General features: G+C 45.1%; 1 protein-coding gene across 3 annotated transcripts in view; it reads left to right on the forward strand.

Moving 5' to 3' along the window:
* Positions 1-15,911, forward strand: part of CAPN14 (calpain 14) — a 59,679-nt gene that overhangs the window by 15,479 nt on the left and 28,289 nt on the right. For all 3 annotated transcript variants that reach the window (XR_004428406.1, XM_033176129.1, XM_033176130.1), the window contains one exon: positions 13,940-14,216. Coding sequence is in view for 2 of the 3 variants with exons in the window: in XM_033176129.1 (XP_033032020.1) it covers positions 13,992-14,216 (225 nt within the window). In the remaining variant the exon portion in view is untranslated. The remainder of the gene's footprint in view (positions 1-13,939; positions 14,217-15,911) is intronic.

Genomic DNA, 15,911 nt, shown 5'->3' on the forward strand with positions numbered 1-15,911 from the left:
TCCTTGACAAAGATGAGAAAAAGTTAGTGCAACCTGACTCCCTGGGACTTTAGCCCCATCTCTGCTGTTTACCGGCTGTGGTTATCTTGGGCGAGTTGCCATGCTGTGCCTCCGTCTTCTTTTTGTAGAATGTGGATAATAATAGCCTCATAAAATTGTGAAGATTCCATGAGATTCTGCATGCAATGTGCTTAGCATTGTGCTTGGCATGTCATAAGTGCTCAAAACATGTTGGCTATTATTCTCAATATTAGTTAATTTATCAGTACTAATAAAATGAGTGGAGTGATAATCACACAAAATGATTGAGTTGCAGAGATTAGAGTCAAGGCAAACGCCACGAAGCAGGCGGGGAGGAAGAGGACAGAGGATTTCCACAGGGAAGGGACTCTGATTTCACTGACACATATTGAGCACCTCCTGGGTAGTAGGTATGGGGATCCTAGGTGTGCAAGCGTGGAGGCTGGCAAGCTGGAACCGACTAAGCTGCTATGATGAAAATCTGTGCAAATGGTGGCAGAAGCCTAGGAGAAGGATTTGGGGGTGGTGGGGGCGGGGAGTGAAGAAGTCTAGAGCAACCACAGGAGGGCCAGGAAAAACTTTAAGGGAAGAACAACAAGATTTGGAGCAATGGGACCCAGGGTGAACTGTGAGGAGATAACCAATGGGAGGCCAATGTTCTGAGTCCCAGATGGCCAAAATGGGGGATGTGGAAAGTAGGTTGGGAAGGAAGAGGGAGCTATCTCAATAGCACAAATGAATCACAGATTTCCTCCTTAGCAGGAGACATCCCTGAGTGCTGCATCAGACTCTGACAATCGTAAAAGAAAACCCAGCCACCTCTTAAAAATACTCTCTAGGCTTCTGTCAATGTTAGTTTAAACATAGGGATGTACAGGAATCTCTGTCTTGGTTCTTTGGTGTCCTGGGAGTGGTGGGGAGGTGAGCAAGTGGGGTCATGTGCTCCTGCAAGTGAGATGCTTTTCTAGGTCTCACCTGAAAATACCCTCCCCAGGGTTGAAAGTGAGAAGATGACTAACTCTCTCATTAAGGCATTACTGGAACAGGTTCTCTCTGTATGGTGTTCTAAAGAAATAACTGGATTTGTGTAATCCAGTCACAAAGCCCTGGGTACTCCACTCCCTTCCAGAGAACACACCATGGGGAGGAGCCAAGGTCCTGGGAGGTGGGGTTGCAAATTCTTGGCCAAACACCATGTGTAGAAAGGACCCATATATAAGAGGTGGTCTCAGGCTATAGGCTTCTGACTGCACCAGGATTAGAGCCTACCCAGGTGCTTAAAGAAGCAAAATCTCCTGCGCAGGTAAGTTTCTTTAGTTCCAAGCGTGGGTCCAAGTTAGCCCAGAGGCCCTGTGAGACTCTACAGGGTCTGGGTTTAGAAGGTGAGAGGAAGGTATTTGCTTCTCCTGGTTTGAGCTTTGTAGGTGAGTATATACAGAAAAAGCCCTGGAGTCTGGAGATTTCAATTTTGTCCTCAGTTTTGCCATCACTTATTAGTGTGACCTTGAGGAATAGACTTCAGGAATAGACTTTCGCCCCAATCTCCTCATTAAAAAAAAAAAAAAAAAAAAAAAGATGAGAGTATGTTTGGGCCTGGGTAATTTCTGAGGTCCCTCCAGTTCTGGTTTCTCTCGAAGTCGTTTAGTGGAGTTATTGATGCTGCTAGGTGCTGTCATTTCCCAGAACACAGGCCATCCCAGTGGTCTCCTGAGGCTCCTGGTAAGAGGGAATCTGGAGGCAGCCGGTTCCTCACTGAGGCCTTATGGGATCCTCAGAGTTAAGGAGGCCGACTGCTCTCTGGTTCTAATAAGCAGTGGGGCTGGGCTGACTTCCTCTATGAAATTAGATGTGGGCCGGGCGCGGTGGCTCAAGCCTGTAATCCCAGCACTTTGGGAGGCCGAGACGGGCGGATCACGAGGTCAGGAGATCGAGACCATCCTGGCTAATACGGTGAAACCCCGTCTCTACTAAAAAATACAAAAAACTAGCCGGGCGACGAGGCGGGCGCCTGTAGTCCCAGCTACTCGGGAGGCTGAGACAGGAGAATGGCGTGAACCCGGGAGGCGGAGCTTGCAGTGAGCTGAGAGCCGGCCACTGCACTCCAGCCTGGGTGGCAGAGCAAGACTCCGTCTCAAAAAAAAAAAAAAAAAAAAAAAGAAATTAGATGTGAAGAACACACTGGGACAGTGACCACACTGTAAAAGTGAAATTGTGCCTCAAATGATAGCTGTCAGTGTGGTGCTTGGCACGGCCCTTGCCTAGACTAGAAATCTCAAAATTGCCCTTGTCTGGGTGGTCTGCTGGCCTATGGGCACTGGAAATCACTCATCAAGGCTCTGGAGGACTCCAGAGGGAGGCAGTCGGCTCTCAGTTCCACTTATAACCCTCTTCTATGGAGGCACAGGATGATAATGTTTTGGTGGGTGGTACCTAGGTTTTTCAGCCTGGGTACTTCAGGCCTGATAGGGTGAGGGGTACCTTTGATTTTCTAGGGGGAGAATTCTTGGATGAGTTAGGTACTGGCCATTTCACAGAGTGGGTGCCTCATCCTGAAGAGTGAGGGCCCTTTCTAGAGTGTGAGCCTGGTTGTTGGACTGTGACTTCCTCGGGGGCAGAAATTCTGTCTAATTCATCCTGTACCCCTACCATCTAGGGCAATGCCTGGCCCATGGGGAAGCATGCAATGCAATACAGCCTTGTTGAAATGAATTGATTCTCCCACTTTTCAAACTCCCTTGTAAATCTCTCTCCTGACTATCAAAACAAGCAGTAGAAAAGGAATGGAATTGATGTAACTATCAGTGGTATAATTGGTTTGGTGATAGATTGCTCGACCTCAAGGTAGCCACTAAGCTAATTTATAACATATAGATTGGTTTTCTCACTTTAGAAAGTTATGTAAATGGAGGCCGGGCGCGGTGGCTCAAGCCTGTAATCCCAGCACTTTGGGAGGCCGAGACGGGCGGATCATGAGGTCAGGAGATCGAGACCATCCTGGCTAACACGGTGAAACCCCCGTCTCTACTAAAAAATACAAAAAAACTAGCTGGGCGAGGTGGCGGGCGCCTGTAGTCCCAGCTACTCGGGAGGCTGAAAACCCGGGAGGTGGAGCTTGCAGTGAGCTGAGATCCGGCCGCTGCACTCCAGCCCGGGCGACAGAGTGAGACTCTGTCTAAAAAAAAAAAAAAAAAAAAAAGAAAGTTATGTAAATGGAATCAAAGAGTTTTTGTGTCTGAATTTTTTCTACTCAGTATTGTTTGTGAATCTCATTCATATTGCAGCATGTAAGTCTTGTTTGTTCAGAGCTGTGAAGTATTTCATTGTATAAATGGATGTGATATCCATTTATATGGATATTATTAATATCCCTGTTCATGGACATTTGGGTAGTTTTCATTTGGGGATATTTTTCGTATTTCTTTTTTTCTTTTTTTTTTTTGAGACAGAGTCTCGCTCTGTCGCCCAGGCTGGAGTGCAGTGGCCGGATCTCAGCTCACTGCAAGCTCCGCTTCCCGGGTTTACGCCATTCTCCTGCCTCAGCCTCCCGAGTAGCTGGGACTACAGGCGCCCGCCACCTCGCCTGACTAGTTTTTTGTACTTTTTTAGTAGAGATGGGGTTTCACCGGGTTAGCCAGGATGGTCTCGATCTCCTAACCTCGTGATCCGCCCGTCTCTGCCTCCCAAAGTGCTGGGATTACAGGTGTGAGCCACCGCGCCTGGCCTATTTTTCATATTTCTGTTGTGAGTATTGATGTACATGTCTTTTGGTGCATAAATTTAAGCATTTCTGTTGGATAATAACCAGGAATGGAATTGTATCAGATAGTTTGTAGGTGTTTAGCTCTAGTATTTACTGTCAAATAGTTTCTTTTCTTTTTGTGTTTTTTGAGATGTTTCTAATTGGCTTACTTTTTCCAAAAGTTTTCCTGGGTTTTTAACTGCATACCTTGATTTTCTGGAGTAGCGTTAACCAGAGCCTAAAATGACTGGCCAAGTCTTCCAGCCGGGGAATGGGCTTGGTAGAAGAGGGGGCTGTTAACCAGCATCCTCTCCCCAGTTCATGAGTGTGAGCGAAGGGCAGGAAAGCCCCATAAGAAGAAGACAAGAGGTTTCCAGAGAAGGCTCTGGAGAGGAGGGGACATTTGCCCTGAGCTTTGAAGGATGAGGGAGATTTGAGGCAGAAGACGTCAGGAGGAAGCGACATTTCCTTTGTAAGTTTGGACGGAGCAGAGGGTTTGTGGTGGGGGTTTGTGTACACAGAAAGGAACTAACACACCAAGAGCCTGGCCATTTGGACTTGACGCCATGAGCTGTGTGGTTTTGAGGGTATGATGTGAAATGGCCAGTCGTATGGCAAATGCAGGATCAGAGGAGGAGAAGAGCTACCTCAGTCTGATCGCTCATCTAGCTCAAATTCCATGACTCTCTGAAGATGCAAATGCCCCTGCAAAAAAATAAAAGGAATGAATTTATATCTGCTTTAAAACTCTTTCCTGTCCAAATGTGTTGTCAAATGTTCAGAATCATTTGATATTTTGTTTTGAAAATCGGAAGGGTTGGCTCTTTGAAACCGTGGGAATGGATAGAAAAAGAGTAGGGGATGACTCTCAGACTAGGGTCCCACTCCCTCTTGGGGTGGGAAGTGTCAGAGCAGGGCAGCTCGAGGGGAACAGAGTGACCCCACCGAAGTCATAGTTTAGGAGGAGGCTGTACAAAGAGAATGTGCCTGTGCTGGAGAGAAGAGATGCCCCAGGGCTCCCCTAACAGTCAGGCTGAGCAGGCCATGCCTCCCTGGAACTGCTCCGAGGTCCTGTCTGTATATGGGGGCACTGAATGGGATGACCACTAAGTTCCTTCTAGCCTCATATTTGATTCAGCTGCAGTGAGCAACGCCAGGGTGCAACTTCCACACAGGCCGAGTGGTTGTTCCTGTGCTCAGGGAAAGCTGTGTCCAGGTCATGACAACTCGTGCTCCAGGGAGTCTTCTTCTCTGCAAAGATTTGTAGCTATGCAGTGTCTCATAAAGTCAAATGGAAGTGGGGTGGCTGTGGGTGAGTAGGGAGCTCCACCAGTCGAGTTCTTAGACCTCCCTAGAGGCATGCAGTCAGCCCAGGGGATGCCCACCCTGGGATTGCCAGTTAAGGGACTTCCTGCCTCTTCTCCCCCACCTTCTCCCAAGGCGTATGTTCCCTTTGGAGACTCCTTTTTCTTTTAGGTCTGACCTTGGTTTTACTTCCCCGGGTTGCTTTGACGTGGATCCCACATACCACCCAGGAAAGGAGCCCTCAGGCAAGCCTGGATGAGCATTTCGGAGGGGAAGGATGTTCAAGAGGCTCCCTCAACCTAAATCAGGCCCCAGCAATGTGATCAGACTCCAGAAGAGCAGCCAAGTGATTGACAGTTCACAGGAAGTCTTTAACTTCCTTGATCTCAGTTCAGCTTCATAAGAGGGGAGGGAGGGCATGCTTTATTGTTCCTTACATTTTCCAAGTGAAGAAACATCCATCCCTTCCATCAGTGAGTCAATTGGCCAGCATTTATCAAGCATCTGTTTATTCATGGTATTGTGTGACTAGAGATTAAAAAAAAAAGCCTATACCATTCTTGCCCTCAAGAACTCACAGTTGGGCCACGTTTGTCATTGTTTCCTGAAAGGCAAATGTCTGCTCTAATAAACGAAGAATCATGCTTGATGTTTTCTGTTAGAAACTTGATCTAAATGCAGACAGATGTCTAAACAGTAAAAAAAAAAAAAAAAAAAAAAAAAAAAAAAAAAAAAAAATTAAAGTCTTTCAAACCATTAATGTTACAAAATCATTTCATCTTTTATGAACAGGTCATGATGTATACGTAGAGATGCTGGTTTTCCTGTTCATAATCCTGTTCATTTCAGAACCACCTGAAAACTACCCAGGAATGCCTGATGTTATCACATCTAAATACGGGATTAGATGCGAAACTTTAGCAGAGAGAAACTGCAGGCCATATTTGCAAGTGTTTTGAGACATGAATGCAACTGTAAATGTTAAGAGTCTATTAAAAAGTCGACGAATCAATTAGAGATAAAACTGTTACATTAAGATAAATTCTTAATGATGGATTCAACTAACCACATTTTAATCTGTGAGTTCCTACTTGGAGCTTACCCCTGTGCTTAGATTAGCCCTGCAACAGCAATCTACCTGGTTAAATAGTGCTTTAGAGCAGTGCTCAGCAAACTTTGCCTGTAAAGGATGGCATAGTAAATATTTTAGGCTTGTGGCCCCTAAGAACTCTGTGGCAGTGACTCCACTCCGCTGTTGTAATGCAAAAGCAGCCACAGACAATACCAGACAGATAAGCATGGCTGTAGTTTCAGTAAAACTGTATTTATCCAGGCTGTAGTTTGCCAAATCCTACTTTAGACTTTCGTCAAGTCTTTTGACACGGTTATGTCTTTTGAGTTCTGAGAATAGGCACAGTATACGTCATTCCGTATTGAGGGTGAGGAAGCCAGCTCAGAGAGGGTAAAGGAGTCAGCACACGGGCATATGGGAAGAGGCAGCAAACCCACTTGCCTTCTGGGTTTTCTAATTCCAAACCTAGCACTCCATGGCCACTGCACACCGCCTATTACAAAAAAGAAGTACAATCCCTGCTCACGATAAATCAAGCAAAGCCTATAGTTAGTCTTGTTCTTTTGTTGCGACTGTCGAGAACAAGGAATTGATTGTTTTTCAATCTGGTGCTTTTTATCATGTAGACAGAGTCTTGTACAAAGAGCCTAGGTTTTGACTCCAATTTTGCCTGAGACAACTTAGTGGGTTGTGGCAAGATGCCAGAGTTCTCTGGAAATCCATCATCCCCCAGGAGGATTCTACAGGTTCATGTGAGTGAGTGCATGGTACTTATTTCTTTAGCTTCCTTTCCAGAGACCTGACTCTACCCCTATAGGTTGATCAAAGGCCAGGTGTTATGTTCCCAGCCCGAGACATACTGTCTAGCACATAGTAGGTGTTCAGTAAACATGTGAATGAACTGAACATCAGGGCAAGGACTCAAGACACTGTATGGACCCCTGGGAATTAGTTCCTATTTTTGTACTCTGGTGAAATTACTGGGAAGCTCCTTTCTATGTCTTAGAGTCTCAGTTTTTCCCACTTTAAAATGGAGCCCACAGTCCTCAACTGCTTCAGAGGTGGTTGAAAAAGTAGCCACCACCAAGGAAAGCCAGGATTTGGGCAGATATTATTATTCCAAATCAAGGCAGTAGTTCAGCATGATGATGCCAGTGGGACAGGAGTCAGGCTGATCCCCTGGTTTTTCTATATAAACTTAAAATTTTAATTTGAGACAACTATGTATAATAAACATGTACCTTTTTTTTTTTTTTTTTTTGGAGACAGAGTCTTACTCTGTCACCCAGGCTGGAGTGCAGTGGTGGGATCTCAGCTCACTGCAACCTCCGCCTTCTGGGTTCAAGCAATTCTCCTGCTTCAGCCTCCTGAGTAGCTGGGACTACAGGCGCCTGCCACAGCGCCCAGCTAATTCTTGTCTTTTTAGTGGAGATGGGGTTTTGCCATGTTGGCCAAGCTGGTCTTGAACTCTTGACCTCAAGTGATCTGCCCACCTTGGCCTTCCAAGGTGCTGGGATTACAGACGTGAGCCACTGTGTCTGGACATGTTTTTAAGTGTGTTGTGCATCGTTCATTGAGTTTTGATGAAAAAAATATACAGATGCAACCACCACAGTCAATATAGAACATTTCCATTACCCCAAAAGTTATTTTGCACTCCTTCCCAGGCAATTCCCTCTCCCAGTCCCAGGTAACCACTGACTTGCTTTTTTTTATGTTGTATTTCTATTAAACACATTTTTTTCCATGATAAAAGTAATATATACTAATAGAGGAGTCCAGAAAATATAGAAAAGTTTAACAAAGTAAAATAAAAGTCTTAGTCACATTATCCAGAGATAGTTCATATTCTTATTTATACATATTTTCTTCCCATCGTGTGTGTGTGTGTGTGTGTGCGCGTGTGTGTATGCGTTTAATAATACTAGGGCCATGATCTATACACAATTTCATTGGTGATTGCATATGTGTCTATGATGATTGTATCTAAAATCATTTTGCTCACAGAACCTCTAATTGACTTCTGTGTTTGATTAATGGCACCAGGTTACTCATACTGGTAACCTGAGTTGCTATGAAGAATAGATCTTGGTTTCCTAATACATTTTCTAGTTAGTTGTTGCTGTTATAAAAAGAACACCACTGAGTTTCTGTATAGTGTATTTAACTTTTATTCATTGACCTTCTTGAATTCTTTTATTTCCTATAGTTAAAAAAAAATCTTTTAGATATTCTACACATAAAATAATCTCTTCTGTGAATAATAGTCATTTTTTTTTGCTTTCTGATTTTTGTGCTCCTTCCTTCCTTCCTCCATCCCTCCCTCTCTCCACCCCCCCTCTTTCTCTTTCTTTCTTTCTTCTTTCTTTCTTTCTTCTTTCTTTCTTTCTTTCTTTCTTTCTTTCTTTCTTCTTTCTTCTTTCTTTTCTTTTCCTTTCTTTCTTCTTCTTTCTTTCTTTCTTTCTTTCTTTCTTTCTTTCTGTTTTATTGGCTTAACTAGGAATTACAATTAAAAGTGATTAAGAATGGTAGTAATCAGCATTCTTATCTTCTGTTTATTTTAAGGAAATATATTTTATCTTTCCTCAGAAAGTATGGTGTTCCTCTAGATTTTTTTAGTAAATATCTTTTCTTAGGTTAAATAAATTTCATTCTAGCCCTAATTTATCCTAGGAAAATAATTAGGATGTGCTCAAAGACATACACTCTAGTAATACCATCACTGTTTAGTAAAAAGAAGAAATAACATGAAATTCCAGAAACAGTAGATTTTAAAAATAAATTTTGGTTGACCTATGATTTGGCATACTTTGCAATAATTAAATGTGTTCTTGTATATTCAACTTATTGGCAAAGACAGGTGTTCATTAGATATTGTCAAGTAAAAGTGTAAAACACAATGTATAATATTATATTCACTTTCATTAGAAAAATAATTAAGCATAGAACATTTTCTCTAAAAGTATACATTAAAATTTTAACTATGGCTATCGTTGAGTAGTGGGAATATGGGTAATTTATATTTCCTTTCTTTCCCTTGATTTTTCCACAATCAATATGTTATTTGGATTTTAAAATGAAAATAAGTCAACTCATAGCTAAGTGGAAACTAATTCTTCTGACTTTAAAGTGATTAGAACAAATATATAAAAACCTGCAGTCTGACTGAACTTTTAATAGCAGGGATATAGTATTAATTTCTCTCCAGTTTGTCAGAGTCAATGTTTTTACTGATATCAATCAGTAAATGAGTTGTAACACCACCCTTTGTAAAGCCTTCACAGATTCTCACCTGTGGCTATGGACTCTCTCTATTCCTGGACAACAGGGAAACTTCCAAGTGGACAATCCCATAGGACCAGGCAATCTGCTGTCTTAAGATTGACCAGTCCTGTGCTGGTAATATTCAACAACTAGCTCTCAATTTTTTTTTTAAAGGCCAAGGAGCTCTTATTTGTAGCATTTACCAGTTCCATGGTATGGACACTCCCATGATGGCCAATTACAAGGTACTAACATGGCATGATGGAATACAGACTTGGGAAGAGATGTGCACAGCTGGCTTCTGTCATCTTACTCACACTGGCTACTGAAATACCACTGAGACCCACCTGAAGGAGTAAATTTTGACACAAGGTGTATCTAGAGTCTGTTCCTTCTCCCACATTTAAAATATTCCCATGTACCTTTTAATAAACACTAACATGTTAAATAGGCAGAGGGTTATCAGGAGAGATGAGGAAACCCTGCCTGCATACAGGGATTGGGGTTTGGAGTTTGCACTGCTGGCTGGTGTATCCACAGGTGTCTTGTCTGGTGATGCTCCTAATGTTCATGAGCCAGTTAGCGTTCAAAGGCCTCCTCCTCTGGATCAAGACACTTAGGTGATCTGAGCACCAGGTTATTTAATACCTCTCACCATCATAACGCCCTCCCTAGCCCCCAGCATCTATAGATAAGGGGAGAATAGCCAGCATGGAAGAAGTGAAGATCGAAGCCTGACTCTCTATTTACTTCCTGAGTATAAATAAATTTTGGACAGGCACGGTGGCTCATGCCTGTAATGGCAGCACTTTGGGAGGCTGAAGTGGAAGGATCATTTGAGGCCAGGAGTTAGAGACTAGCCTGGGCAACATAACAAGACCTCATCTCTACAAAAAAAAAAAAAAAAAAAAAGGTTAGCTGGGCATGGTGGCATGAACCTGAACCTGTAGTCCTAACTACATAAGAGGCTGAGGCAGGAGGATCCTTTAAGCCCAGGAGTTCAAGGCTGTAGTAAGCTATGATCATGTCCTTGCACTCCAGTTTGGGTGACAGAGTGAGACCCTGTCTCTAATTTAAAAAAAAATAATAATCCTGACATGCAAAACACTGCAGAACAGCCTAGCAGCTTATGGAGAGCCAAGGAAAGAACTCTGAGGCCCAAGGAGGATGCTTTTAGGCTGCACATTCTTAGATAGCTTGAGCCCCATTGGCCTTCACCTATCTATTTGCATAGTCTTATTTGGTGGACCTGCTCCAACGCTGCTCACTTACAGTAGTCAAAATGAATTTCCAAATGTGACCTAGACCCATCTGGCCCTTTGCAGAGAGCTGTGCCAATCTGAAAATGAGCCCATTTCATTCATGGTTTGTAATATATAGGAAACATGCAAGAACTGCCAACTGGTTTCATCTGGGCCTATATTCTCCCTAAGGTGACTTAGAAATATTTATTTAAAAATAAGATGTGTGTGTATGTGTGTGCGTGCACACATGTGGCCTCTTTCTAAACTTTGGAGGGTGAGAGGAACCTTTGTCTCCTGAGCCCATGATGTACTGTGCTTGTCACGAAATGTAGTATTTGCAGGCTTGAAGAGGAATCCAAATATGACCCAGCACTGGGTAAGGAGGGCATGAGCCTGAGTGAGGTTCTGAAGCCAGGGGACCCTCTATCATTTTTCACAGGACAAGCAGTAAAGGATTGTTGTAAAGGCTTGAAGGGGTAAAAAGGGAGACCTTGCCTTTGTGAGGCCTCAAGTTTGTTTATAAATGTGGTAGAAGAAACTTTTTGGGAAGAAAATGGGGTAAGCCTGGGGGAAGCTTTGCCTACTCATCCACATTAGGAAAAAAGAAAAAAACTTCAGGGAAAAACACAAGACCTGAGTAACAGCTTTTGAGTCTCTGTGACCTGGGTTAGAAGGGGGCTGGGTCTTCCCCCAGGAAGTACACAGGCACCCCTGACAAATAAGAATAGCCAGGAATGGACTGCCCTCAGGTCTCAGAGGTAAGGGTGTGAGGCAAACAACATTCCAGCAGTGCTAATCCTGCAGGGGATTCAAAAGCCAGTATTAGGCAGAAGAGGCTTCTACGCATGCATCACTCAGAGCAGAACCACAGTGGGGCCACTCCACCAACTGGTCACCAGCAGTGCTTGGTGAGCCACCTATAAAACTGAGAGCAAGTGTTTAGAAACTTTTATAGCAATTGATCCAATAATTTAAATTTAATTTAATTTTTGTTGGCTCTAATTTTTTCTTTTTTTTGAAACAGAGTCTTGCTCTGTTGCCCAGGCTGGAGTGCAGTGCCGCCATCTCTGTTCACTGCAACCTCTACCTCCTGGCTCAAGTGATCCTCCTGTCTCAGCCTCCCAAGTAGCTAGGACCACAGTCATGCACCACCATGCCCAGCTAATTTTTGTATTTTTACGTGGACGAAGCTTTGCCATGTTGCCCCAGCTGGTATCGAACTTCTGGGCTCAAGTGATTTGCCCACCTTGGCTTCCCAAAGTGCTGGGATTATAGATATGAGCCCTTGCACCTGACCTGAAAAAATTTTAAAGGTGGGCTTGATTTTATACATCTTTTGAAATTGTGCGTTTCTGTTTATTCATTTTCATTAAATTTCTATGACAAATTGGAAATAAAAGAACATAGGCCCTTCACTAGTGATAATTTGAGAAGCACCAAGACAGTAGGGTGCCCAATGGGTAGACAGTGGGTCAGTAGACAGAGGGGGTCTCAGCGAATGCCAGGCACTCAAGGAGAGCTTCCTGGGGAAAGGACTCAAGTTAGACTTTGGGGGATGGGCAGGACCTTGACAAATGGAGAGGACCCCAGGTCACTCCTATAGCCATGAGGGAGTACTCACACTCAGTATAAGCATGTTTGCGAGTTACTTTTAGTGCGTGTACATTCTGTCCCAAACACTGTGCTGGGTGTAATAGGCAGTTTGTAGCACTGAGAGCTGAATATTGTTATGGGAGTCAGGGCTCTGGGTTCTGGATACAGCCCTTATAAAATCTCCTTGTATAGCACCAGAAAGATCATTTCACCCTTCCCGCTCTCCCAGCCTCTAATCTGTAAGAGCCATGAGGGCAGGGACTGTCTTTGGTGAGCAGTGCCTAGCTCAAGCCTGACAAATGGTAAGTTCCCAGTAAAATTTTTGATGAATGAATGGACAGGTTTCAGTTGTAACACCTGAAAAATGGGGGTGTGGGGGGGTGGGGCTGGAGAAGATTCATGGTTTTGCAACTGTAAAATGAAAAACTATATTGTGTAGCCAACCTGTCCTGCAAGAAGCTCCAGGAAATCAAGTTTTGTAGCCGGGTTATCAAAACAGGAATTCTGTTAACAAGGAAAAGGGGAGAATGGGCATGTACCAGCAGTTGTTGGTATTTGCCACAATATGTGTGTGTGATTTCTTTCCCCCTTTTACATTAGCAAGAAAGTCTTCAAGGAAGGATTTCTTTTTAAAGAGAATGTAGGCTGGGCATAGTGGCTCATGCCTGTAATCCCAACAGTTTTGGAGGCCAAGGCGGGCCGATCACTTGAGGTCAGGAGTTCAAGACGAGCCTGGCCAACATGGCGAAACCCCATTTCTACTAAAAATACAAAAATTAGCTGGGTGTGGTGGCGGGCATCTGTATCTGATGCTCTGCCGGCCTGCCCATGCCAACCTGCAGCCCTCCCAGGGCCTGCAACTGCCCATGGGGGCCTTCCACGAGAGACCAGCGCACCCCGTGCTGGAGCCTGGGGCTTTAACCCTGACCCGGAGCGCACCCAGGGGCTCCTGGGATGGGAGAGACGTCCTTGGGAGGCCCCCGCACGGAGGCTGCTGGCCCCCAGCATCTCCTGTGGCCTTGCTAATCCCGGCTACCCGGGAGGCTGAGGCAGGAGAATCGCTTGAACCTGGGAGACGGAGGGTGCATTGAGCTGAGATCGCGCCACTGCACTCTAGCCTGGGCAACAGAATGAGACTCTGTCTCAAAAAACTAAAAAAAAGAAAAAAAAAAGAAAAAAAAAGATAATGTAGGAGGAGGTTTTGCAGGGAAGAATAAGGAGGACATTGAAGCAGGAGGAAGGCTGTGTGTCTGTAGCTGGGAGGCAGGAGTTGGCAGGCCTGGTGGAGGCCCTCAGCAGACAGCCACTACTCCCCACTACCTTGGCAGGCACAGGACCCTCTAGCCCAGGGGACTGAGCTCCAGCTTTCTGCTTCTCTTCTCCTGCCTCCCCACTAAGCAGAAGGGACCCCTGTGACATTGGTGCAGTCAGGGGCCCAGGACTCAGCCCTGAGGCTTGAGAGACCTTTCCCTTCTGTAGGCTTTTGCCACAAGATCCCTGATCCCCCACCAGGTCCTCAAGCGCTTGAGCGAGTGCTCAAAGACCCCCACTGTCTGGGACAAAATCGAACCACCGGCTTCTGTCTCTTTCTCACCAGCTGACTTCTCCGCTCCCATTCTCTCCATCCTTCCCTTCCTCTCTGTGGCAATGGCAAAGCACAAGCAGGAAGTGAGGAAACTGACCGTCCTCTGTCCATTTCAGGAGCAGCAGAGACTCCTCAGGAAGACTCACAGGACTGTACCCACTGCCTGCCATGTCTCTGTGGCCACCTTTCCCATGCAGATGGAAGCTGGGGCCAAGGTACTCTAGGAGGGCCTCTCCACAGCTCCCCCAACAAGACTTCGAGGCCCTGCTGGCAGAGTGCCTGAGGAATGGCTGCCTCTTTGAAGACACCAGCTTCCCGGCCACCCTGAGGTCCATCGGCAGTGGCTCTCTGCTGCAGAAGCTGCCACCCCGCCTGCAGTGGAAGAGGCCCCCGGTGAGGCAAAATGTGTCAGCCCAGACCCTCCTGCCCCAGGGTTTAGGCTTTCAGATACTACACCTAAGTTATATGGGAGAAAAAAAACAGGCTTTTTCCTGCTCTCTCCTCTCCACTCAACACAACACACTCTTCTAACACCAGATGTGTGGGAGGTTTTCCCCACATGCCAAGCAATTCTCTGGTGGCCACCATCTGGGTATTCTGTAATGAAATTTAATTCCGACGCTGTCTACCTAGAGACGGAGTCAGATCTCACAGGTTGAGTGTTCATCCCACAAGACTGTCCCCACTTCAGATGCCAATCATAAGTCCCAGGTTGTGACCTGTACTTCTCATGACCGGCCATAAATCAGGACTGTGGTTCCCATGATCCCTTCCTTGGGTTTGATTAATTTGCTAGAGAGGGTCACAGGACTCAGAGAAATGCTTCGCTTACATTTAGTGATTTATTATAAAGGGTATTACAAGGATGCAGATGATAGCCAGGTGGAAGAGATGCATAGGGCAAGGCATGGGGAAGGGGTGTGGAGCTCTCATGCCCTCCCTGGGTGTGCCACCCTCCAGGGACCTCCATGTGTTCAGATATCCAGAGCCCCCTACACCCTGTCCTTCTGGGTTTTTATGGAGGCTTTATTACCTAGGCATGATGGATTACATCATTGGCCTTTGGTGATCAACTTAACCTTCAGTTTCCCTCCCCTCCCCAGAGGTCAGGGGGTGGGGCTGAAAGTCCCAACCTTCTAAACCTGCCTTGATCTTTCCAATGACCAGACCCTATCCTGAAGCTACCTAGGGACCACCAGTCACCAGTCAATCATTAGCATACAAAGGACACTCTTTTCACTCTAGAGGTTCCCAAGGTTTTAGGAGCTGAATGTCAGAAAACTGAGCAAATGAAGACCAAATATATATTTCACAATATCACACCAGGTCTTACTGTCATTGATCTCCATGAGAAGGGAACTGGGTACATTCCCACATTCTCACTTTCCAGACGGAGAAAACCAGGGGTGATTTTGAGAGTAGTCTAAGATGTAGCCCTCCCTCAGTCCTGCCCAGAAATATGCAGAATAGCTATAGCCAGAAATATATCAAGGTATTGTTTAGCTTCATCTGAGATGGCAAGGCTTCCTGAGTCACAGCCAATACCATCTGCCAGAGAGATAAATTTTAACATCTCTCCAATCTCCTCCCCCCAAAACAGGCTCGTGAAACATGTAAATTAAGAAGCTATTAATCACTTTAGAAAAATATTCTTCACTCTATAAAATGCATCAATTCCTTTAAAAAGCAACTTCTTAATGTGTTCAAATGTAATCCATCTCCCTGAAACTTCATTTACATACAAGATTTCAGGAACATGGCTAGCGAATAGGGTAAAGTTAAGCCTGTGCCGCAGACTTTCCTTTTCTCTTCCCTACTCACCCATCACCATCGATACCTGCAGCCCCAGACTTACGTAGTCCCTACTGTGTGTACAATCTGCAGTGAGCCTCCTAAACTACATGGCAGCCAAGATCCCACTTCTCTCAGAAAATCCTGGGAACTGCTGACATAGAGACTCTGTTCTACAACTGACTCTTGGGGAAACTGTGTCCATGCAAAGACTGAAGGATATAAATCTTGCCACGGAGCAGAGACCACCCCCTTACCACCCCACCCCAGCCTGCATCTCAGCAGGAAAAGCCAAAG

Source organism: Trachypithecus francoisi, unplaced genomic scaffold (assembly GCF_009764315.1).
Source record: "Trachypithecus francoisi isolate TF-2019V2 unplaced genomic scaffold, Tfra_2.0 Lachesis_group17, whole genome shotgun sequence".
Lineage (NCBI taxonomy): Eukaryota > Metazoa > Chordata > Mammalia > Primates > Cercopithecidae > Trachypithecus > Trachypithecus francoisi.